General features: G+C 45.4%; 1 protein-coding gene across 3 annotated transcripts in view; it reads right to left on the bottom strand.

Moving 5' to 3' along the window:
• LOC147582280 (uncharacterized) overlaps positions 1 to 26,805 on the bottom strand; it is a 159,951-nt gene that overhangs the window by 74,310 nt on the left and 58,836 nt on the right. Inside the window, exons 3-6 of one of the 3 annotated variants that reach the window (XR_015248920.1) lie at positions 17,777 to 17,832; positions 16,944 to 16,983; positions 16,089 to 16,449; positions 15,053 to 15,090 (exon numbers count right to left, since the gene is read on the bottom strand). Coding sequence is in view for 1 of the 3 variants with exons in the window: in XM_086700098.1 (XP_086556224.1) it covers positions 15,053 to 15,090; positions 16,089 to 16,163; positions 16,944 to 16,983 (153 nt within the window). In the remaining 2 variants the exon portion in view is untranslated. The remainder of the gene's footprint in view (positions 1 to 15,052; positions 15,091 to 16,088; positions 16,450 to 16,943; positions 16,984 to 17,776; positions 17,833 to 26,805) is intronic. The other 2 variants (XR_015248921.1, XM_086700098.1) reach the window with 2 other exon arrangements.

Raw genomic sequence — 26,805 nt, 5'->3', positions numbered from 1 at the left:
ATCTTGTTTGGGGAAGGCAAAGCCCTTTCACATAGTTCACTCATGACACTGCTATATTCTACCATTATCTCAGAACTCATGTCTGGCAGGGGTCAAAGTTTACCCAAAAACCTCTGATAGCAATGCTTCCTGCCACACCATGCTCCCTCCTTGCCAACAAATACCCAAGGGATGAGATTTCACACTGGCCTCTTGCACACTCCAGGCTGCACCATGACATCATTGATGCAAATCTGGTCAAAGGTAGCTGTGGAGGCCCTAGATGTAAGACTGTGAAGAAGTGCTGTCAGTTCTCTTCTCTGATGCAGATATGACAACAGAAGAGAGGGAGCTCTGGAAAGGGGAGAGGATGCTCCCATTCAGGCCAGGGAGGCATGCATGGGAAGGAGAAAGGGCTGTCGAAGGAAGGGCAGAGGGGGGACATCAGAGAGACCGAGTGCCAGACTGGTGAGCTTTTCCCACAGTGATCAGGATAGATTGTATTTTCCAAGGATGATTTTATAATAGGATCTACCACCCACATACTTTTCTGCAATGTGATCTTGGCACTCCCCCACCCCCTTGAATCTGAAAGGGCCTTGACAGCTTTGATGAATAGAATATGGTGAACATAGCACCAGACCAGTTCAGCTTCCTGCCCTGGGCACACTGGCTCCTGGGATGCTAACCCTGGAAACTCAGTCACCCTGCTATGAGAAGCCCAAACTGCTTGGTTCGAGAGGCCAAATGTAAGTGCTCCATTTGGGTGGACACCTCCACTGAACTGATGGCCACATCAACTTCTAGTCACAGAATCAAGCCTTGTTATATTCTAGCCCAGCTGAACCTTCTGATAATGACAGGCCCAAATACCATCTGACTGCAGTCACAGGAGAGATCCCAATGGGGAACCATCCAGCTGAGCCTGGTAAACCACAGAACTTTGAGAGATAACAAACTGTTGTTTAAAGCCACTAAGTTTCAGAGTGGTTTGTTGCATATCAATAAATAACCACAATATACGGTATGGTATGGTATGGTATCATATGAACACTGACCAATCAGAATTGATGCTGACTGGCACTGGGCTGAAGCAGAGTCCTTGGAGACCTCCAAAATATACGGTATGGTATGGTATGGTATGGTATGGTATGGTATGGTATGGTATGGTATCATATGAACACTGACCAATCAGAATTGATGCTGACTGGCACTGGGCTGAAGCAGAGTCCTTGGAGACCTCCAAAATATACGGTATGGTATGGTATGGTATGGTATGGTATGGTATGGTATGGTATGGTATCATATGAACACTGACCAATCAGAATTGATGCTGACTGGCACTGGGCTGAAGCAGAGTCCTTGGAGACCTCATGCTATGTCAAATGTTTATCCTTTAATTTCTGGGAGAGAGTCCAAGGTGGCAGAAGGGCTCTCAGGGAGATTGGGACAGTAAGCATTTCAGTATTTTAACACCAGTCATGGACAAACTCATGAGCACCAGCTGGGCATCATCTCTAGCATCCATCATGCTAGAATTCATACCTAAATCCATGCTGGGCTGTATCACATATGGGAAGGCAACCTATACCCAGATCAGGACACGTGAGTAGGTGCCACTCCTAGGACCCAATACTTCCACCATTTTAGAAACTTTTTTGATCCGTAATTGCACTTGGTCTTTACAATGGTCTTGAGAGGCAGATGTTACTGGCCTCCACTTGATAGATGAGGAAATATGAGGTCTAGAGAAATTAAGTAGGTATAGAGGCAATAATGGGAACTATACTGGTTGGGATTCTTGATTTCTAATTCTGGTTCCGACACCACCTCAGTCTGGGACCTTGAGCCAATGCTGTGAATTCTTAGAGCCTCCCCATCTCTCAAATGAGAGAAATGTAAATAACCCTAAGGACCCATCTGGCATCACCATTCTCTGACTTTGTAGCTTGCCTGGTTACCAGGAAGGGGACAGCAGATTCACGACATGGTCTCAAGACTCCTGACTCCTTTTCCAGTGCTCACATGACTGTTCCTACAGCTGCCTTCCTAAGACATCTCAGCATCATTATACAATGGGGAAGCCAAACCCTATCCCCAGCTCCTAGATAGGAGAATGTCTTCAGAGCCACACCCAGATCTGTTTGTGCCTCTGGCCCTGGGCTTTCTGCCCTGATATACAAGAACAAAATCCCCACTTTCATGCTTTGTAGGGGAGTACATATGGGGATAAGGAGAGAGGAGGATGGGGAGAGAGATGAGGTGGGGGGCTGATTCTGAATCTCAGCCAGATCTGCCCAGTCTAGCTCTGAGTAAATCCTGCAGCCACCACACAGGAAGCTGCTTATCAGGGCAGACACTGTCTCCTTCAGGGGTCCAGGGCCCCTGTCCTGACCTAGTCCTAAGGCAGCATCAGGAGGTGATGAATCTCTCCTGAGATTGTGTGGTTTCCAGGAAAGCATTCCAGAATCTGAAATGGGCTTCAAAGGAATGCATATCTGCTCACTCCCTCCCTGGCTGGGAACCAGCCCAGGGCACCTTATTCTTATTAGGCTGGAGATGTCTTGGACACTAAGCTTGAAAAATGCACCAAGGATTCCGACACAGATGGGGAATGGTGCAGCTATGCAGAAAACCCCATTGTTGGCAGCCCTAGACTTTCTCTGAAAGATTTTTTTGGGGGCAGTAATTTAATTCCTCTCCATTTCACTTTTTCTAGCTTTGAAATAAAAATGAAAAAAAAATGTTTTTGGTCTTATAACCTTCCTATACCTGTGAGGATGAGATTGAGTGGAAGCTGAAGCGTCCATTACCTGATCAAATGTGCAATATAACAAATACTAGAATCAAATGTGAAGGAGAATCTCCATGAAGAGAACAAAGAGCATCCAGAATAGGCTGTCAGAGAAAAGGAGGGCTGAAATGAGAACTAGGTTGAAGAATCCATAAAGATCAGGCTGGAATGAGCAAATGTGATTGAATAGGTATGTGGCCCAACACCCCCTGTTCCTCCCTTTCCGGAGTGCATATGTGTGGTGAGCGTGGTGAGCATGGTGAGATGGAGCAGGCATGTGGGTCATTATAGCAACTGTGAAGGGACAGGTTATTTTTTATTTATATTATTTATTTGCCCTCATCTGAACCTGGGTGTGAGGCTTCCAGTGGGTGTTCCACCCTGTGATGTTTGGCTTTTAGGTATCAACTTGACAAGATCACAGTACCAAGGTATGTAGTCAAACACCAATCTAGGTATTCCTGTGGAGGTAATTTTTAGATGACATTAACATTTAAATCATTGGACTTGGAGTAAAGCAAATTACTCTCCATAATGTGGGTGGGCCTCATTCAATCCATGGAAGGCCTTAAGAAAATTTGATGTCCCCCAAGAAAGAAGGAATTCTGCTTCCAGTCTGCCTTTGGATTCAAGATTGAAACGTCAACTCTTCCCTGCATTTCCAGCCTGTTGGCCAAACCTACAGATTTTGGACTTGCCAACCTGAATAATCACATGAGCCAATTCCTTAAAATAAATCTATCTCTGTATATCCAAATCTAAATCTATATCAATATAATATATGTAGATATATGTCAGAGGAGAATAAAAAAGAAGTGACTGGAATGATGTCTGGTTGGTGATAAAGTAGTCTCTGAGCAGATGATGAGATCCCTGTGGCAGACTCATTTATAAGCACTTCTGCCTCAGCATACCCAGAAAATGTGGACACTCCACCAACACCTGTTCTCTGCCCTCCTCTCCTCTCCCTCTACACATTTTGCCTGGTTGGTCTAATCTTTTATCTCTTCAACCACATCCCCTTCAGGGACAATCCCCAAGCCTCTATCACCAGCCCTGACCTTCCAGCAGAGCTCCAGAACCATGTACCCAATTGCTACTAGACAACCCATCTAGAAGTACCACTGGCACCTCCCACTCAACATGTACATCATCCATCCTGCCCAAAAACTTTCTAGCTCTTCTGGTGAATGGCATTATCATCTATGCAGTTTCCCAAGTTATTACCTTAAGAGTCAAGGATGACACCTCTATCCACCCCAACTTCCACACCTAATACTCACTAAATCCTGCAGGATTCTCTCAGTGATAAAGTCATTGACCTAATTCAGTACTTGTCTCTGGCTTGAACTACTCAACTAGACTCCAGCTGATTTCACTAGTCACATCTACAGTCTATCAACAGGCTGCCCCAAGTTACCGCCCTTGGGTTTAGACTCTTTCTAAAAGCAGTATTTCCTGACTTCTCAAAGGTGATGAGAATATACTCATGTGAACATGTCTGGCTCAAGGGTGGATACATCCAAGTAGTAAGGCATTTTGAGTTAGGCTCCTGCAGGCATCTTGGGGATACATCATTTTTACATTCTGAGGTTTGCTCATATCCTTTGGTCAATCTTCCCACCCCAGTTTGGAGAGCCTAAGCGGCATCTTCTTTCCCTCAAACCTACCAGAGATTCCTTCTTGGCACAAGAATGGAGGCAAAGAAAGATCCTCCAGATGACCTGGGTGGGCTTCAAGGTGCATTGCAGAATAATGTGTCCTCTGGGGGACTTGGCCTGAGCTATCAGCACCTTGGAGAGCTCCAGCTCTGACCTCTGTTGGGGAGCTAACTGGACCATAGTCCTGGATTCTTCTGAGGTAGGTGGCAGGGAGAAAAAAAAGTGTTGATGCTGAGCACCTCAATTAGCCAGATACCCAGTCCAATAATTTCAGGGATACCAAAAATACAAATGGCCCTGAAGTCATCCCAGAATTGGGTTTCAGGTGTTCCACAGCCTCTGCTCAGGTGGCCTACATGAGGTTGGTGGTTATGACCTTAAATTATGGCTGAGTTAGTTTAACACTGACGACTAGTGCTCCCCAAGTTTTTGTGCCCAGACTGCACAGAATTCAGCAGCTTTTGTGATTTTTCTTCAGGTTAATTGCCAATGAAAAGACAAGCCACCTTTGAATTACCCCCATCTTTCTGGACTATTGCCATTTGTGCTTTGTGGAGACTATGCCTGCCATTCCCACTGTGGACATTCCAGCATCCTCAATCCCAGCACCACTGGATGAACTGGGAAGCAAGGACATCAGGGATGTGGAGGCCTCACCTGACCTCTGGATCAGTGTCCATTTGGGGGAGGAGGTGTTGCCTCTGATCACATGCTCAGGAAACTCTGAGGAGATTCATACACTGGGTCAGTCTCTGCCCTCCTCTTTTCTCCTACTGGACCAAAAGCCTCTAAGCCTGGAAAAGAAAGGAGTGGATCTCCAAGTAAAGATAGCATACATCTGTGGAGTGACAGAAAATGTCTTCACTCCCTGGAGATAGCACAATGGTTCTTCCACTCACCTTTGCTCCCTCAGATCCAGCCCTGTCCTGCCACCACCCTCTCTCTCCAATCTGCACTCTATGTAATATTCCTGCTGAGTTTCTGAAGCTGAGCTATTGCAGCCTCCAATCTGCTCACAAAGTGTTTGATATCTCCGGTGCCCCATGCAGTTTTTGCAACAGCTCAGACATGTAAATAGGGCTTTTTTGTTATCTCTACTTACAAATGAGTAACCATGTCTCCATGGAGAGCTTAGGCGACTGGTCTAAACACACAGCGTTCCTCACTCCAGTCAGGTACTCTTTATAATTTCTTTAAAACTTCCATTAGACCATGACCCCCACTGTGGTGCCCAGAAACACTATAGTGTGAGCTTGTAATGCTGCCAGTGGGAAAAAAATAAAAGTAAAAAACTTACTTTTTGAAGATTATATTCATCTGTCCGTGTTTGTCAAAGTCCATCTGTTATTCTCTACCTCCAGAGCACAAGCAAAAACCCAGTTCACTGGAAGCCTGTCAACAGCTTCCTCTGAGGTTTTGGAGATTTCCTGGGGACATTTCCACCCGCTCACACATAAAGGTCAACCAAGGCTCCAAGAGAAAGAGCAATTCTTTTTTAAAAAGACTCCCTGGCAAACATTTTGATCCCTGTTTATTTTGCCAGACTTGCCTTTAACTCTTCAGGTACAACCTCCTCAGAAAGAAGATTTGAATCTGACAAAGGGAGATACATTCAGCTTTACCCTTGGCTCTAAATTGCCTGAGAGACGTGGCCATACAGAAATGTTCCTGATTAGTCAAGGAAATTGGTGGGTGGGTGGGGCCTCACCATCCACAGCTGTGATCAGCAGCAGCTGAAATGATGCACATTTTGGTCTCAAAAGATTAATGTTTTCCTTTAAATTTGGTTATAGTACGTCACTCCATGTTGTATCTTTAGCCATACTGGACCAGCCAAAACTCAAGGCCCTATGGGGTACCCCATGTTGAAAACCAGTAAGTTCACATTCCTCTCACCCTCTTCCATTATAGTTTCCTGCACCTATAAACAAATGCAGCATCATTCAGAATTAGCATAGATGATTTATAGGGCATGCACACCTTATTCCCTATTAAGGAAAAAAATCTCTTCATTTTTGTTTGATGACTCTTAAGGCCCAATTAGAATTTTGTTTTGGATAATGGATGTGTTCTTGGAAGTGTGTGGGTAAATCACTTTCTGTACATGTGACTCTAACCCTACCTGAAATGTGTTCTTTAAAAAAGCTCAGCTCTGAGCCTTTTAACAAAGAGAGGATCTTGGTGCAAATTGAAGAATGAACTTTCATCTTTATTAACTCAGGATGGTCAGACCCAGGGCTACCCTTGTCCCAAGGGGCAGGAAACAACCTCACCTCAAAATGCCCAGGACTGGGCTCTTTCTTCACCTGCTTTATCCTGGGGCAAAATGGGTCAGGTGGCCTAATTCTTTTGTTACTTTCTCTCCTTTCTTCTCTGTGATCCTGTCCTATAATTTCAATTTCTTAGGACCCACATACCATTCCTGCTCCAAAGGAAGAGGTAATGTGGGTCACTTACCCCAACACAACAATCAGACCCTTAGCTCCCTCTTCAGAGGTATCAGGATTCCCACCCTCCATCCCAGCTAGGGAAGAAGAGGCTCTATGGCCTAGGAAGGTGTTTTGAGCCTTCTTGTATGAGCAGAAGGGGGAAGACTGCCTGAGGACAGGGGACAATAAAGGAGACCATTAGCCTGTTCTCTCTGCAGGTAAGAATAACCCCAGAAAGAGCTGCCTTAAGACAAGAGGGGACACTCTTAAAATGCTGCCTGGAATTGGGTGCTGAACACCTGCCATACAGAACCAGGGGTCAGGAGTAGGAGCTGGAAGAAAGCAATTCTATGTTGAGCATCCAACATACTCCAGAGCAAGGCTTTTTCTGGCCTTCTTCGGTGAAGAGCGGGAAATTCTGGGTCCCTGTGTGACATCTACGTCTTTGTCAAGGCTCACTGGAGAGGTGCCGTCTGTGAGCTGGGAATTCATGGAGGTCACTACTGCCCCACGCGAGAGGCACAATGTGAGATCGACCCAGCCAGGAAAAGCAGGAGTTGGGAAGGAAGCTGCACAGCTCTTGATATTCAACCCGAACACTTGGAAAATGACCCATCATCTTTGCCTTAAACTTTTCCATACGCACAACATTATTAGAATTTCTCCTTAACTACACAAATCATCCTCAGGATCCGGGACAGCTGGACGAAAAAATGTTTTGCTCCCCACCCTTTCCCTTGAGTTCCTATAATGAAGGTGCTTAGTTAACACAAATTACCAGCTTTGCTTTTTACTTTTCTGACAGATGAGCAAACATAAAACCATCATCAGTATAGAGGCCTGGCTGACCAAATCCGTTTCAATTATCCATCACCAGGGCAGAATTCTCTTGCTGAGATGGGAAGACACAGATGGAGATTTCCGGGTTGCACTATTAGCTCAGTAAGCAGCTTGTTTCATGCTCATCACAGGAGTATAAGAAAGCCTTAAATATAAATCAAACTATGGAGTTGGGGTATCTTATTAGAAAGCACATAACAAGAAAAACACTGTTTTACTCAGATGAATTAGGAGAGATCAAGAATATAGTTGAAAGAGCCCTGGCGTTGTAGGGGCAGGAGACCTAAGTTCTCACCCCAGCCAACCACCTATTCTCTGTATGGCCTTGACATGTTCTTGACACATTCCAAGCCTCAGTTTACTCATCTGTGTTATAAAGAGGTGGACTTAATCAGTAAGTCATATCACACGCTCTGGGCCCTAGAGACCCAAGTTATCTTATGGATTTCAGAAATATTTTATTTCAAAATTTTCTATTTTAAAAATATTTTTTTAGGGGCACCTGGTTGGCTCAGTCAGTTGAGTCCAACTTTGGGTCAAGTCATGATCTCACGGTTCATGAGTTCGAGCCCCATGTTGGGCTCTGTGCTGACAGCTCAGAACCTGGAGCCTGCTTCAGATTCTGTGCCTCCCTCTCTCTCTGCCCCTCCCCTGCTCATGCTCTGTGTGTGTGTGTCTCTTTCTCTTGAAAATAATAAACATTTAAAAAAATTTTTTAATATTTTTTAAAGTTTGAGATTATAAAATAAATACCTTTGTCAAGTTGATTTATTATTCATTCACTTATTATAAGTGTGAAATTTTACAATAAATATATTTCTCAATGTGATTTACTTAATTTTGTTAATCAATAATAAATACCAATATATTCCTAAAATAATGCTCTGTCTGCTCGGGTAGCTTAAGGTTCCATATAAAATTTCACTTGAGAAAAATGGCTCCAGTCCTTTACAAATTTTTAAAACCACTAGACTAATTATCTCTAATTTTCCTTCCAGCAAGAGGATACTTTATTCAAATCCTTCTCTGGGGATAGGAGAATTGTATGACTTCAGGAAGTTTCTGGCTTAATCAGAACATTCATAAGAAAAACAAACAAACAAACTTGATTCCCGCATCTACAAATTTCCCTGAAGAGTTCCTGTGGTCCTTCTCCACAGTGGAGGAGTCCTGTTGAAGCAGATTTCAAGGCAACCATAGTAAGTAGTGCGAGCCCATGCTCCAGTCTGTAACTGTGCAAGACACAGAGAGCACAAGAAACATGGGTTCCCCACCATGGACCTCACAGCCTGGTTGCAGAGACTTACCTGTGAATGGCTGACAATGGCATAGGCAGAACGTGGTCAGGGAGTGAGAAGAAGCCTAACCTTGTCTGACTACTCTGTTCCAAATGCTGTAGCAGGCATGACACACAAACCATTTTATTTATTCCACTTATTGCTAATGCATTGTTATTGCAATGTTTTTTCTTTCCAACAGATAAGGAAATCAAGATGGCTGGTTACCCAGGCAGTGAGTAGCAGAAGCAGGTGTCAGATTGTCACCACCCTTCACCCCCAAACAGCTTCCAGTCGGTGGTGGGCAGCATCATAAGCCCTCAGTGTGGGGAGGGGAATCCATGCAGATCATGGCAGTTAGGGAAGGCTGCAAGGAAGAGCTACCATGTGAGTTGGATCTTGCAAGATGAGGGGAAATTCTCCAGGAGGCAAAGAGAGGAAAAATTTCCCAAGTTTCTCAGGTGGCAGAGAGCATCTTGTGTAACAGGGATGAGAAGTGTGGGTGAGAACACAGGGATAAAGCAGGTAGGGTGGTGACCTAGGAGCAGAGCAGAGCTCCCCAGGGCTAGAGACTCAGCCTGGAACTCCAAGCTTCATGCCACCCTGTGCCGCCAGCCTCATCTTCCTCCACCCTGGCACAAGGACCCTAGCAGCCAGCAATTCAGGCTATCCTCTGTGCTTTTGTGTCCCCTCCTCCATCCACCTGGCAAACTCCTTTCTAGCCCACTCCTGGGAAAGTCTTTCCTATCCTTCCAGACCTTGCCAAAGACCATCTGCTAGATGCACCCATTCCTGATCCCCCTCAACCAGATGCAATGTCTCTTACTTCTGAATACCCACCGTTCTTTTATTGGTTCAAAGCTGTGCGCCTCAGTGGATGAACACACAGTGAATGTTTCTCGGCAAGAAACATTCTCTGGGAGAGATACTGAAATGGCGGCTGGGGTATCAGCCTCAGTAATATCTCTACATCAACTTCACATTTCAACAACCAAAAACCTCCAGCCCCTGCTCCTTGTAGCTCTAGACTCCCGAGTCCCTCCCCCCTGGAACTGTGGAGCCAGGCGTGGCCCTTGTAGCCTGCTCCAACTCTTCTGTCTGCATTTACAGGACATTTCCTGGGCCCTTGACATAGAAATGGCTCTATGGCACCATGGTGGCCCCGAGCACCTAGGAGGCGCCGACAAGTGTTTGTTGAACCCGACGGAACTCTAGTCCCAGCTTTTCCCGGGATATTCCACTCCTGTGCATTATGCATCTTTTCAAGCAACTCAGGAACCTCTGACAATAACCGTATTAGTAACTTGCAGGAAACTGTCATCTTCAGATTAAACGTAAAGTTAATTTTTCTCAATGTTTCTCCCAGCAAAAAAGGTTTTCATTGTCACCACTGTTTCCAGACAATTGCCCAACAGTTTCAGTCTGCCTTTCAGACCGAAGGCCCGGCTCAGACCACACAGCACAGCTGTCCTCACCTGAGCCTCTGCCCCTGTATTCCCTCAGCTCTCCGGCTCCACCACCCAGCCTCCAGGCATCTACCCTCCTGGGAAATCTGCAGACCAAAGAGCTGTTTGAGTCCTCTCCATCCTAATAAATTCCATCTTGCTGGCCAACTTCTTGCATGAGCTCTGTCCCTAAATGGGGGACTGAGGGTAGAGTGAGTACTTTCTCTTTCTCTAAGATCCCCATGGCCTGGCAGAGAACTGGGCTCTCGGAAGTGCTCAACAGAAACTCATCCTACAAGCTCTATTTCCTGTGCAGACGTGGAGCTGGAGCCCAGACCTCTCTTGGCCTGGCTCTGAGGGAAGCATTCAGGACAACCCTCCAAAACAAAGCCCGGCCTTGGAGGCCAGCTCGGCATGCACAGAACATCAAATGGCTGGACATGAAAGGGCTGAGGAGGATGCTTGCTGGAGAGGCACTTAGCCCGGAAAACCTGAAACCATCTACTTGACTGAGGGCCGCTAACCACAGCTTCAATGAATGATTAATGATTATGGCCAGAGCTTATTGCAAACAGGCATGTGACAGCAGAGCCACTACCCACCCGCAGGACCTGCCCGTGTGATTGATGAGCCACCGAGGGGTGCAGAGGAGCTGCAGGGGGAATGGGCCGGCTCAGCCTGCAGCTGCCAGGGAGCACCCATCCTTGGGGGGAGCTGGAGGGACACCAGTGTTTCTGTTCTGGGTGGCGGGCTTATCTCATGTCATACAAGCCAACCTGCACTGACCATCCACCTAGGTGATGAGGAGAGGGCACAAGGGGCCTGGGCTAAACTCTGATGAGGACAGAGGTGCCAAAATGGATGATATGTGGCCCCCGGCCTTGCAGTGTCTCTATCCAGAGTTGTGCATCAAGAAATAAAACTCTAGTTCCAGAACCACGAGAGTGTGCAAGGTGCTTCAAGAGACAACTGAGGGCTCTGTGTGGACAGAGCAGGCTGTGTGGCCCAAGACACCTCCTCCAGTCCTCCCACCACTGCTGCCAGCCAGAGACCACTTCCCTGAACCTGAAGTCACTTTTCAACAGGATTCGTAAATGAGAGAAGAGGTAGCTGAAGTTCCTACTCTCATGCTTTCTCTGTCCTTCACCAGAGAGGTAAGTTAGCGTTGTGTCCCCACCCTCTCTACCCCTCTCAACCTGCACCCTCTAGAATGGCCAAACCAGGGTTTCTATGTCCCCTTCCAGAGCCTCCTCAGTCAGAAGGCAGGTCCTGACTCAGACACATAGAATTGGTACAGACCCGCGGATTCCTTGAGCACAGACTGTGGGATCTGGCAAAGGCACAGCCCCTGCCTTCAGGAGTTTGTAGCCTCATTAGCGAGGCGAGCTTCCCTTGCGTGAAACACAGACAGAACAAAGCATAGCCCCCAAACATGCTGCCAAGAGAGAGTGAGGAAAGGGAGAGTGACGTTGAGTTGAGAGGCCATTGAGGGTGGCCAAGGAATCTGAGAAGGGCCTGTGAGGCCCCCTGGGCTGCAGGCCTCTTCCCCAGCAGAGCCACTGTCCAGTCTGGACCATCTCAGTGCCCAAGCCTACCACTTCCGCCCAGGGTCTCCAGAAGCACCTCTGAGCAGACCTGGGGCAGTGGCAGCAAGTAAGCTCAGCAGGGACCTGTGAGCTGGCTCTGAGATGACCCAGAGAGCCGGCTGGAAGCCCAGGACGACCCTTGTGGGGGCCTGGCCGCTCTGCAGACTCTGGCTCCGTTTCATCTTAATACACTCCTGCATGTACCTGACATTGGATACTCGTCCTAGAGCATACAAATCTAATAAATTCTTGGCTCCTGCAAGTTTCTTTAAAAAATATAAAAGAGGATCATATATAAAGAAGTTGATTAATATACACCCTGGTAAAACAGCCTGGAACATCTGTGTATTAAGTTCATTTATTAAATTACACCAATCTGTATTTTAATGAGTGAAAGATACAGTACTTATTCTGTCATCCATCAAAATAAACTCAGGAAATACTTAACATTATAATCATTTTTCTTGTTTGAACACGAGTTATGAAATATGAATCCCGCACTAAGAATGCTGGACTTGCCATCATGATCAAATATGTTTTCACAGGTGCAGCAAATATTCAGTTTTCATTTCTCTCTCCAACTGTTGAAAATATAAACCATGCTTTCTAGTTCGTAGCTGGGTAACATTGCCTTCCCTCCACATGGCAGCCATTACTGCAGACTTACTACCCCACCGTCTTTCTTTCCCCATACTCCTCCTAAAGTTGCTTAGTAATGAAAACACAGGCTTCTGTGGGGGCCCCTCGACATAGGCTCTTTTGGCTTAGGCTGGGCACTGTGTCCCCTTTTCCTCCATCCTTGTGGCACTTATATCCTGTTGATTAGGGACTGAGTTGCAAAAACCATTTGAAGGAAACAGTACTTGTTTGAAACACAAAAGGCAGTGGGACCTTGGCTTCACTGTAGACCACCCCCCAGCCATGGGGCACACATGCCCACTCCTTCCCACTCAGTGACAGTTCTATTCAGACGAGGAACAGCTTTAACATGGACTGGAGCTTCAGGAGAGAGTCCAGGCTTTATCTGCGTTCAGCTCTCCCAGAATCAGAAATCCCAGGACCCATGGAGCAAGACCATTAACAAAGCAGCCAAGGTTGCATGAGCCAAGGAAGGTGCTGGCCCGTGGCCAGTGGGAGCTCATTGAGACCCAGGAGTCTGGAGAAAGACTCCAACTGGGTAAGCTCCTAGGTAAAACCACAAGAGGAGGCTGAGGAAGCCCAAATATAAGCTGGCCAGGCTTGTGTCTGCTTAACTCACCCAGTGGCTCCCCATTGCCAGAAGCAAGGTCCCTGCCTATCTCTTTCATTTCATTCCTGGCCATCTCCACCCCAGTCCCCCAACAAACATACAAAACAAAGATGTAATGGGGATGGAAAGACAAAAGGTCAAGGGGTGGGGGTGAGAAAGAGGGTCGTGGGACATGGGACAGGTTGAGAGTTGGACCAGTTTAAGGAAAGTCTTATGCTGGGCTAATGGATTTTATGCTATAGACAATAAGGAGCTTTTCTTTCTTCTTTTTTTCTTTTTTCTTTTCAATTCTCACTTTAATTCTTGGCATATTAAAAAAATAAGCCCAAGTCCTGAGCTGTGGACATTAAAAATGTGAAACAATGAATGCAACCATTCAGAGTAGTATAACCCAAAACAACCTCAGTAATACAAGATTTCCTTCTCATGCTTTTAAAATGTTTACATCTAAACACTCACAATTCTAAACAACTAAACTATATATAAACTTCCTTTTGTGGTGAGGAACATTTATATGTTTATCCGTTGTAAAGCTAAAAGGGCCCCCAACCAATTCTGCTCCCTGGATAACACAATGCTAATAAATAATGAGGAGCTTTTGAAGGGATTTGAAAATTCAATAGATACGTCCAGATTTGTGTTTTAGAAATAAAGTTTACTTGGGATTTAGTGTAAAGAAGAGGTGTTTGGGAGACAGCCCTGAGCAGGCAGAGGCTAGTAGGGCACAGAGTAATAGAGGCAGGTGTGTTGAGCTGGTGTGAAGGCCACAGCAGGACACCTTCTCCCCTATGCAACCCAGGGATGGCCACAGTAGGTGTTCAGTAGAGCTTCCTCAGGAATGTCACTGATTACCTGGGTTCTCAGTACACACAGGTGCAGACCCCTGCTCTTCTGTGCCCAAGGAACCCCCAGTATCCTCAGCCTCACCTTCTCTCAGGCCCTGAATCTGTTTGGCCCATGACCTGGAGACCTGCTGATTCTTGCAGGGGCTAGCCTAGGGAGGTACCAGCCTAAACCCTTCCCCCTCACCTACCCCATACTCACCACCATAAAAGCCCTGAAACCCGAAACAGCATCCTCCTGGATAAGGTTTCAAAACTCCATTGAAAGATTACAGAAAGTTACAGACAGGCAGTTCAGGGAAAGGAAACCATAACAGCTCACTCTCAGGGTGCTTTTCAGAGCAGATATGGCATGGGCACTGACCAAAAGAACAGACTGTCTGAATCACGGGGGCAGGCGCAGGGAGGTCCCCTGGGGTGCTGGACACCCCTATGGATACTGGAGTATGGGGAGAGTATCCCCAGTGGAGGGGATGAGTTGGTTGGGCCAGGTGTTGGGGAGCATTTGGGGGTTCAAGCATTGGCTATGTTAACATCCGGTTCTAACTGGCTGAATCAGCTTTACTAATGGGCACATAAAGACATTTTCAAACTCACCAGTAATCAAGGAAATGCAAATCAAAACAGCAATGAGATACCACTTTCTCAATTCACATTGCAGGGAGATGTATGCCCAGATTCCCATTCAAGAAAGGACTTGCTTCCTACCTTCAAGGTTCAGGTTTGGCCTCAGCTGTCATGGGCACAGTGGGAAAGAAAGGCCTGACCACTTCAGCCCAGCACATGACGCTGATGGGCAACATTCACTTCACAACTTCATGCAGGGTCGGCCATGACTTGCCCAGGCTTCCCCAGGCCCACATCACAGCTCAGCCTCTCCCTCTACTCAGTCTTACTCCTTCCTCCTTCCCTTATAGGTGTTGATCCCTAATAAATACCTTCTTACTCACCAAACTCCATCATGGTGCCTGTTGCTGGAAAATCCAGCCTGCAAAACAAGGAAAGTCAATTCACACACTGTGCTAGTGATAGAATACGTTGGCAGAGCCACCTTAAAGAGAAATCTGACAATACTTAGTGCGCATGCTCCCTCAACCTCAGCCCTCCTGTGCCTGCATGTCTACTCCAGAGAGGCTCACTGACCCATCCACATGGACAGGGGGCCAAGGGTGGCCAGTGCAAGACAGGTTAAGGGCAAGGGAGCTGTCACCAGGGAAATGGGTGTATAACTGTAGCAAACACCCAATGTTGGGATCCCATGCAACTGAATTTATTTGTATATAGCAACACGTGGAGTTCTCACACACAGCATTGGGTGAAAAACAGAAGCAGAACCTAAGGCAAGGATCTGAAGGTAACTAGTTTGTGTGGATGGTGATCACAGGAAGAACTCGTAGGTGACAAGGGAGGTGGGATGTGGAGAGGAAAGAGGGGAGGGAAGGGAAGAGTTGGTTCATGAGCAGGGCTCTTCTGTGGGCAGCTGGGCCTCCCTCCCACTGAGGATCTCAGGGGAAGAGCCTCGAGCAAGCCCAAGGTTGTAAGAAAGCTGGGTTTTATAACCTTCCTTGATTGACGACTGCTCCCAGGGGTGATGACCACCCGGCACTTGCAACCTGCCCCACTCCTACAACAGAGAAAGTTCCCCCAAAGTCCCAGGAGAATAAATAAACACTCAGTGACAAAAGGATACGGGGGACACTAGAAGCAAATGCTCCAGGAAAAAAACTGAGATTTATAGCACAACACCTTCTGCGAAGTAAAAGCACATCATGCAATTTAAACGGTTATCCATACGTCTAAATGAAATTGTGGAAGATGGTTTGGAAGTCCATGCATGAGATGCACGGAGTGCTGTTCTCATTACCTACTGTTCAGCCCATTGGTGAAGGGGGGATCCCCTGTACTAAATAGTATGAGTCCTGCACACACAACACCTGACACGGGACAGACAAGATGGACAGCAGTTTATTAATCATGTGTACTCACAGCCAGGGGGAAGACACTGCACATGACACAGGGCCATCCGGGGCTGCACTCGGGAGCACAGGGAACCCACAGAGTCTGTAGATAACATGCATTTATTAACTGAAGGGTGGGGTGCCCCTGGTCTCCAAGGGAGAATGTGATTGGCTTGTTTGAATAATTCCACAGGCTGGCTGGGAGGTGAAACCATTATATGGAGAACCAAATGGGGAGCAGCTGGTCCAGCTGGGAGGGGGACTAGCCAGGAGGAGAGACTTTCCCGCTGGGTGGTGACATGTCTGATAAGAGCAAGGTGGGGCTCTGTGAGGCTCAGAGAAGTCAAGGCAGCACACAGCATTTCAGGCCTTGCAATACAAGCAGGTTCCTGCAGAGGGAGAGAATGGAACAGAGATGGAGGGAAAAAATAAAACGAAAGGCCTTTATGCCTGTGTGACATGAACTGGGGGCATATGTATACTTCAATTCTGTAAACTTGAGGCCCTCAGAAATAAATAATATTACTAAAAACAACAACAAGGAGCAAGAAAGAATGGGGTTTGGACTGGGGGAAGGGATGGGCTAGGCTCTCAAATACAACAAGGCTACAGGCCAGGGGCCTGTGTTCTCAGCAGAACAGAAAATGCTATTTGTTACAAACTGTCCTGGGAATGATTGCCCACTGAGATAACAAGAATAGAGGCAAATAAAACTTCAAACAGAGTTTAATGGCTAAGCTTAGCCAGTTGGGTGGTAAGGCCGGCTGCTCTGTGTGTGAGCAGCGTGGAGTGAGTGGGCAGGTGGACTGAGGGGCTGCAACACGGCTCAAACTTGTTTTCTCTGTCACTCAGACACTTTCCCCAGGAGAAATGTTAGTGTTACCTTCTGGGGTCCACAGGGAGCACTGAGAAGACCTGGACACCTAATAAAATATAAGGAGGCAGGTTGTGATCACGAAGCTTCTAGACGCCAGGGCTTTTCAGAAACTTTGACAGGGACAGGCTGACATCAGCCACTGCAGATACCTCGGCCGGTCGGTAGCACTGACAAGGGGGTAACGAAAGGAGTGTGGATCATCACAGCACCATCTGAGATCCAGCAGGAAGCCAAGTTCAGTGTGCTGCACCCACAGATCTAGAGTCCCCAGATCAGATAGAAAAACCAACTTTTCTATCAAGGGAGCCCCGCCAACAAGAAATAAGTGGTCAATCAGGCTGAAGTGAAGGATTTTCATGGAGCCCATACCCAAACACGTGGGACGGTTTCCTCCCTCTTGCTGGCTGTGAGCAATGAGACAGACTTATGGTGAAGTGATTGTTTTTTAAGGACGTTAAGATGGTTCCCAGTGACATACTACCTCCACCCACAAAACAGACTCCATTATTCATTCATTCACTTGACATGTATATATAGCATACTCATTTGCCTATCTTATAATAGGGAAATGAAACAATATCATTCATGGTTCTTAGTGTAGAAGGAGGCGGGGGGAGCAGAGAGACCATAATAAAACAATGACCACACATACATGCACACATACAGTTGTCACCAAGCCCAAAATCAGCAGAGAAATTTGATTCTGTGGGAGTCTGAAGGTGGGCCTCAGGGTCAGGAGCTCAGGGAGATGGAAGGAGAAGGAATACATTCTAGCACAGTCCCATTCTAGAATATGTAGGATCCCATAAAAGAGCTGTTCTGGACTGAGAGACACTCACATTCATATTCAGCCAGTAGGCATTCATTTATCACTGGCTCTGGATTGAGTCCATACCTGCAATGGTGATATGACTCTGTGAGCACACCAATCTTTCAGAGGATGCATAAACAGTCCTAACTCGGATGATCTGGTGCAAAGTTCAAAGTTACCTAGTGAAGGTGCTCTTAACTCCACCCAGGGGGGATTCAACTATACCCCAGAACCCCAAGACACTTCTCCCCCTAAGAGGCCCAGCCACACAGAAACACTGAATCTTGGAAAGGGCTCCAGGATAGAAAAGAGCCAGTTATCACCCAATTTCCCTGTGCTCCATATCTGTAGCAGCTGTAGGCCTGGTTCACAGCCTCAGGGATAAACTGCTAGCCAACTGCTCTTGGGCCATGGGCCCTGAGAGTCAGGGAGTATGTGTAGCAGGTCCTATCTCTTCCATTGAGGTGCCTCAGCCAAGCCACCACCACTTGAACTTCACTCTGCCCAGCCCAGCTCAAAGGGCATTATGAGGTTCCGATGAGGAAATAGGAAAACAAATTCTTTGTTAAATGCAAAGTTCACACACACCTGAATGGTTAGAAGCAGCCATACAAAGCCAGAAACCCTAAGGACACAATAGGTGGGAAAATGGCTAAGGAAACATAGGCATTCTTCTCTACCTAATGCCACCCTACTCTGTCCCTGTCTCTATTCCAACACCCAGGCAGATGACTGCTTCTAGCCAGGAGATAGTCCTGCTCAAGGTAATATGAAATAGTACTTCCCCTCTGCTGACCTGGGGCACAGGAGAAATGGAGAGGCAGGAAAACAAGAAGGGCCTGCTATGGGAGCCAAAGACTCATCTTAGTGAAGATTTCCAAATTTAATCTCTGACAAAAGGAAATGGTCAGGACCAGATGTGCACCTTGTTTGTGTAGATTGTTCCCTATCTTTAATTTTTTTTTTTTTTAACGTTTATTTTATTTTTGGGACAGAGAGAGACAGAGCATGAACGGGGGAGGGGCAGAGAGGGAGGGAGACACAGAATCAGAAACAGGCTCCAGGCTCTGAGCCATCAGCCCAGAGCCCGACGCGGGGCTCGAACTCACGGACCGCGAGATCGTGACCTGGCTGAAGTCGGACGCTTAACCGACTGCGCCACCCAGGCGCCCCGATTGTTCCCTATCTTAATGGAGCAGAAGAGAAGCTTCAAACACTGAAGATGGAGGAGGAGAGGGGAGAGGAAGCTAAAAATACTAAAAAGCAGTCTGAATAGGTGAATCTCCTGCTAACTTGTCTCCTTTTCTTTATTATGGAACAAGGTTTATCCCCTATCCAGCCTTGAGTTAGACAGTCAAAAAATAAAAATACTTGAATCTCTCAATCTTAGGAGGAGACTTAAACAAGTGGAGGTGATGAGGTGCAGAGTACATTTGTATGGAGAAAAGACTGGCAGAGTATATGTCAAACCCTAGCAGTGTTCCATTTAGGGAGACAAACTTTCTAAATGGCTGTGTGAAACTTTCTAAAATACCGAAATTTGGCATTTTGTGGCACTTTTTCTCAGAATAACAGTAGATTCTTCACATAAATGGAAACATAAAGTGCTATTTAAGTGTGGTCAAAATTGAAAGAAATTGAAGATGATACAAACAAAGAGAAAAGATATTCCATGCTCATGGGCTGGGAGAATAAATATAATTAAAATATTTATAGTACCCAAAGCAATCTACAGATTTAATGGAATCCCTATCAAAATACAAAAAGCATTTTTCACAGGGCTAGAACAATCTTAATATTTGTATGGAACCATGAAAGACCCAAAGCAATCTTGAAAAAAAGGAACAAAATTGGAAGTATCCCAATCTTAGATTTCAAGATAAACTACAAAGCTGTAGTAATCAAAACAGTATGGTACTGGCACAAAAACAGTATGGTACTGGCACATAAACAGACACATAGATCAATGGAACAGAACAGAGAGCCCCAAAATAAACCCACAATTACATGGCCAATTAATCTTTGACATTGGAGGCAAAATATGCAATGGGAAAAGATAGTCTCTTCAACAGATGATGTTGAGAAAACTAGAAAGCCACATGCAAAAAAACTGGACCACTCTCTTACACCATACACAAAAATAAACTCAAAATGGATTGAAGACCTAAATGTTAGACCTGAAACCATAAAAATCCTAGAAAATAACACAGGCAGTAATTTCTCTGACATCAGCCATAGCAACACCTTTCTAGATATGTTTCCTGAGGCAAGGGAAACAAAAGCAAAAATAAACTATTGGGACTACACCAAAATAAAAAACTTCTACACAGTAAAGGAAACAATCAACAAAACTAAAAGGCAACCTATTGAATGAGAGAAGATATTTGCAAATGACATATCCAATAAGGTGTTCGTATCCAAAATATATAAGGAACTTACACAACTCAACACCCCCAAACAAATTAATTCAATTAGAAATGGGCAGAAGACATGAACAGACATTTCTCCAAAGAAGACATACAGATGGCCAACAGACACATGTAAAGATGCTCAACATCACTAATCAGGAAAATACAAATCAAAACCACAAGAAACAACAAGTGTTGGTGAGGATGTGAAGAAGGAATCCTCATGCACTATGGTTAGGAATGCAAACTGGTGCAGCCACTGTGGAAAACAGTGTGGAGCTTCCTCAAAAAATTAAAAGTAGAACTACCATATGATCCAGTAATTCCATTACTGGGTATTTACCCAAAGAATATTAAATCACTCATTTGAAAAGATATACACACCCCCATGTTTACTGTAGCATTATTTATAATAGCCAAGATATGAACGCAGCCCAAGTGTCTATTGATAGATGAATGGATAAACATGATGTGGTGGGGCACCTAGGTGTCTCCGTAGGTTGAGCATCCAACTTTTTAAAAATTTATTTACAGGATTCTTTTTATTTTATTTATTTATTTGCTTTAATATAATTTATTATCAAGTTAGCTAACATACAGTGTATACGGTGTGCTCTTGGCTCCAGGAGTAGATTCCCATGATTCATCACTTACATACAACACCCAGTGCTCATCCCAACAAGTGCCCTCCTCAATGCCCATCACCCATTTTCCCCTCTCCCCTGCACCCCCTTCAACTCTCAGTTTGTTCTCTGTATTTGAGTATCTCTTATGGTTTGCCTCCCTCTCTGTTTAAAACTATTTTTTCCCCTTTCCTTCCCCCATGGTCTTCTGTTAAGTTTCTCAAATTTCACATATGAGTGGAAACATATATCTGTCTTTCTCTGACTCATTTATTTCACTTAGCATAATACCCTCCATTTCCATCCACATTGTTGCAAATGGCAAGATTTCATTCTTTCTCATTGCCAAGTAGTATTCCATTGTATATACAAACCACATCTTCTTTATCCACTCATCAGTTGATGGACATTTAGGCTCTTTCCATAATTTGGCTATTGTTGAAAGCATTGCAATAAACATTGGGGTACAGGGGCCCCTATGAACCAGCACTCCTGTATCCCTTGGGTAAATTCCTACCGGTGCTATTGCTGGGTCATAGGGTAGATCTATTTTTAATTTTTTTAAGAACCTCCACACTGTTTTCAAGAGTGGCTGCACCATTTTGCATTCCCACCAACAGTGCAAGAGGGTTCCCATTTCTCCACATCCTCTCCAGCATCTATAGTCTCCTGATTTGTTCATTTTAGCCACTCTTACCAGTGTGAGGTGGTATCTCAATGTAGTTTTGATTTGTATTTCCCTGATGATAAGTGATGTTGAGCATCTTTTCATGTGTCTGTTGGCCATCTGGACATCTTTGGAAAAGTGTCTATTCATGTCTTTTGCCCATTTCTTCACTGGATTATTTGTTTTTTCGGTGTTGAGTTTGGTAAGTTCTTTATAGATTTTGGATACTCTTTATCCAATATGTCGTTTGCAAATATCTTCCCCCATTCCATCAGTCGCCTGTTAATTTTGTTGATTATTTCCTTTGCTGTGCTGAGCTCTTTATCTTGAGGGGTCCCAATAGTTCATTTTTGCCTTACTTCCCTTGCCTTTGGAGACATATTGAGTAAGAAGTTGCTGCGGCTAAGGTCAAAGAGGTTGTTGCCTGTTTTCTCCTCTAGGGTTTTGATGGTTTCCTGTCTCACATTTAGGTCTTTCATCCATTTTGAGTTCATTTTTGTATATGGTGTAAGAAAGTGGTTCAGTTTCATTCTTCTGCATGTTTCTGTCCAGTTCTCCCAGCACAATTTGCTGAAGAGACTGTCTTTTGTCCATTGGATACTCTTTCCTGCTTTGTCAAAGATTAGTTGGCCATACATTTGTGGGTCCAATTCTGGGGTCTTTATTCTATTCCATTGGTCTATGTGACTGTTTTTGTGCCAATACCATACTATATTGATGATTACAGCTTTGTAGTAGAGGCTAAAGTCTGGGATTGTGATGCCTCTCACTTTGGTTTTCTTTTTCAACATTACTTTGGCTATTCGAGCTCTTTTGTGGTTCCATACAAATTTTAGGATTGTTTGTTCTAGCTCTAGGAGGAATGCCAGTGTAATTTTGATTGGGATTGCATTGAATGTGTAGTTTGCTTTGGGTAGTATTGACATTTTAACAATATTTATTCTTCCAATCCATGAGAATGGAATGTTTTTCTATTTATTTATGTCTTCTTCAATTTCTTTCATAAGTTTTCTATAGTTTTCAGCATACAGATCTTTTACATCTTTGGTTAGGTTTATTCCTACATATTTTATGGTTCTTGGTAAATGGGATTGATTGTAAATGGGATCAATTTCTTGATTTCTCTTTCTGTTGCTTCATCATTGGTGTATAGAAATTAAACCGATTTCTGTACATTAATTTTGTATCCTGCGACTTTGCTAATTCATGTATCAGTTCTAGCAGCTTTTAGACATAGTCTTTCGGGTTTTCTATGTAGAGTATCGTGTCCTCTGCGAGGAATGAAAGTTTGACTTCTTCTTTGCCAATTTGTAGAGCATCTGACTTTTTACTTCAGGTCAGGTCATGATCCTAGAGTTGTGGGATTGAGCCCCGTGTCGAGCTCTGTACTGAGCATGGAGCCTACTTGAGATTCTCTCTTTTCTCTGTCTCTCTCTCTCTTCCTCTGCCCCTCTTCCCCACTCGAGCTTGCTCACTCTCAAGGGGATATTAGCCATAAAAAATGAAATCTTGTCATTTGCAATAACATGAATGTATCTAGAGAGTATAATTCTAAGCAAAATAAGTTAGAGAAAGACAAATACCATATGATTTCACTCATGTGGAATTAGGAAACAAAACAAATGAACAAAGAAAAAAAGAGACAAACCAAAAAACAAACTCTTTTTTTAAATGTTCATCTATTTTTGAGAGAGAGACAGAGTGTAAGTGGGGGAGGGGCCGAGAGAAGGGGAGACACAGAATCTGAAGCAGGTGCCAGCCTCTGAGCTGTCAGCACAGAGCCCGATGCGGGGCTGGAACTCACAATGTGTGAGATCATGACTTGCACTGAAGCCAGATGCTTAACCGACTGAGCCACCCAGGTGACTCTTAAGTATACTCTTAACTATAGAGGACAGAGGGTTACCAGAGGGGAGGTAGGTGGAGGATGGGTCAACTAGGTGATGGGGATTCAAAGTACACTTAACATGATAAGCACTGAGTAATGTATAGAACTGTGGAATCACTATATTGTACACCTGAAACTAATATAACACTGTATGTTAACTACACTGGAATTAAAATGAAAAAAACTAAAGTGTGATGAAAGCCATTTGCTTTGGTCACTATAAACAGGCATGGAGGTGTGCATGGGGTATCTCTGAGAAGACAGTAGACATGTGCAGGAGCTGGCACTGGGCACACTCAGAAGCCTTCCAAGCTGAGCAAAAGAAATAGAAAGGCAATCAATCACCAAAGAGGCAGATAACCAGAACGAGAAGTACAAGAGGGACTCATGATGGCAGGTCCCGAATACTGAACGATATCAATTAATGTGACACTATTGTTTTAAACTAGAAAGCCCTGTTCACCTGAGAAATGTTGCTGTTGTCATCACTAGTGGGGATGGGGAAGGAGCCCTCTCAAGGTCCAGGCATACAAAAGGGACAGAAACTCCGTCAGGTTTATAAAAGAACTGAACTGCTGCCCCAAATCAGGGAAATGGGAAATGGCAGCAACTGTCATAAATACCAAAGAGCTAGAAGAACCTTACAGATCATTCTAATCCAGTCTCCTCATTTCCCAGGGAGGAATCAGGGACTTGGAGAAGCTTGGGCAAGTGCTGTGGTCACACGGCAAGCCCTGCTAGAGCCAGGACCAGGATCTCGGTGGCACAGAGCTCACTGGCTCACACCTGTCATGGCTGGGGTGTGCCAGCCCCGCCAGCCATGCAGCCCTGCTGTGCTGTGAGCATGCCTCCTTCAAAAGTCAGAGAGGCAGACCTGGATCCCAGGTAGCAAAAGCCCTTCTCACCCAGATTCTGAAGACAGGGCTGGACTCTCAGGAGACAGAACAGGGACAGAACTCCTTGCTTGAGGCTCAAACATGAGCTGGCATCTTCCTCTGGCCACAGGGTGAGGGTGTGTGTGAAGACAAGTGAGTGGACACTCCCGGATGCTTTTGTCATGCTAGCATCACATTCACTAGCACCTGGGCTCGGCCATGTAGCCCCTCACCCCAACCGCCCCTAGGCAGCCCCACAGCTCTAGTGGGTTTCCTCCCCAGAACGTGGGTGTGGGAAAGAATTATGGAACAATGGGTAGAGGTGTGGGTGGAGTGAGGCAGAAAGGAAAGGTGGGGGAAAGTCTGGTTTATACAGATCCTACAGCAGGTTTGGATCCTTGCTCACCACTCAGGTGTGAAATTCACCTGTTTTTCTATGACTTCATGTTTGAATCCCACTGCACAGGGGCGGCAGAAGCTTGGTCTCAAGCTCCTATTTTCTCCAGCACTGTGTATTCCAGGAAGCCCACTTAGGGCTAGGGGATGGGGTGGAAGGTCACTTAGAGGCCATGCAGGCATCCTCCCTGCTGGTCATCAGGTTTCAGTCCACACAAGTGCTCAGCAGGACCCCTCATTCCAGGCAGAAATCCTTTAGATCTGACTATTCCATTAGCTTTGTTGTGCTGCCCATGAAGGCACAGGACTCATTTTATGCCCTGTTGGAGCAGGAGAGTCTTCCCAGATGGAATTGCCAACAGGTAGAGCACAGAACTCTCTATCAACCTTCCCTCACCCAGGAGGGCCCTTCCTAAAAAGGACAGGAGTGGTCATCTCTGCTCTTATTGAGGATGTCCATCTCATCTAATTTTCATACGGAGGCCTTGCTTCTCCCTTAACAGTATCAGCTTCTCAGGAGACCTAGGTGGCTGAGTCCGTTAAATGTCTGGCTCTTGATTTCAGCTCAGGTCATGATCTCACAGCTTGTGAGTTTGAGCCTCTCATCAGCTCTATGCTGACAGAAAGGATCCTGCTTGGAATTCTCGCTCTCTCCCTCTCTGCCCCTTTCCAGCTCATGCTCTCTCTCTCTCTCTCTTTCAAAATAAATAAATAAACTTAAAAAAAAAAAAAAAAGAGTATCAGCTTCTCGGGGTGCCCGGGTGGCTCAGTCAGTTAAGTGTCCAACTCTTGATTTCAGCTCAGATCATGATGTCGGTTCGTGTTGGGCTCTGCACTGACAGTGTGGAACCTGCTTGGGATTCTCTCTCCCCCTCTGCCCCTCCCCCACTTGCACACACCCTGTCTCTAATATATAAATAAACTTAAAAAAAGAGCATCGGCTTCTGGAAGCATATGTGAAGACAAGCCTTCCCCTTCTCTGTTTCCTGCTTTTCCCATGCCTTTCCTGAGGCACTGAGCACAGCACAGCCTAGTTGTTTAAATTGGCTGAGTGGGGAGGGAAGGGCCAAATAGATAACTACAGGGAGAAAAAAAAAACCACATAAGTCATAATGTTGCCATGTTATACATCCCATTCGTACGTATAGGATATGGATATGCGAGAAAATCCTTCATGTTTGCTGAATTTGTGCGTGGGATTATTACTGAAGAAGCTGAAAAGAAGTGGGAGAGATCAGGCACTTGGGCGAGATGGCATTAGATGTGAAATTCCTCTATTTCTGGTCTCTCCTCAGCAGTAGCGAAGCCCCAGTGTCATCTGGAGGCTGAGGGCAGGGAAAAGCAGGCATCCACAGGAACGTGGCAGACACACCTTGCAATGCTTCTGGCCAAAAGGGTGCCCCTCTGAGATGACAAGTTACAAAAAGATGTCCTATCCTCTGCACTGACACAGTCTAGGACCAGAGAGCAAGGCCTGGCAAGCAGAGGAGGGCTGCATTCCAGCCGGACAAGCCCCGCGCCCCACCCACGCCCCTTCCCCACCCTGGCCACACACTTTTAAGCCTCACACCAACCTCATGACTCTGAATGGGAGCCGGCTACTTTTCATTACAAAAAAAAACCATGTTGTGTTTTAGGTAAGATTTCAAGGGAACCTGTTGGAGGGCATGGCTCTATACTTAATAATCATGGGTAGTTAAGAAATTCAAAATAGAAAACACCAAGGTAATCAGACATTAGCTGTCTGAGTACTTGGTTTATGTTGGTCTGTTGTTTTTGTTAAAGAAGGGATCTCCACCTCTCAGGTAATGAGCCAAAGCTTGAGAACAAAACGTTCAAAAAGTTCTATGCCCAAAAGCTTAGTTGCTACTATAAATGGTTTTCACGTGTTCTATATCTGCGCTCCTCAATGTCAACACCACGGGACACTCTATAGGGAACACAGAACTTTAGAAATCGCCTCCCAAGGTTACCAAATGATAAACAAGAGGAGAGCAAAGACTAAAGTCGTTAAGCCAGCCTCTGCACATGCCCAATTTTCTGTTAACCCTGATCACATCTGAAGCCAAAGCTGCTTCTAATCAAAGGTGGTTGCATAGCTGTTATAATACTTTCCATATTGGACATTTTAACTAGTACGTGGTGTATCAGGAGGCCTGTGCATAAACAGACTGTCAAGTTGAGCAGATATGCTCTCTCT

This window comes from Puma concolor, chromosome A3, assembly GCF_028749965.1.
Source record: "Puma concolor isolate L17-30 chromosome A3, mPumCon1.1.hap2, whole genome shotgun sequence".
In the NCBI taxonomy this organism is placed as follows: domain Eukaryota; kingdom Metazoa; phylum Chordata; class Mammalia; order Carnivora; family Felidae; genus Puma; species Puma concolor.
This window is presented reverse-complemented; position numbering and strand designations above follow the sequence as displayed.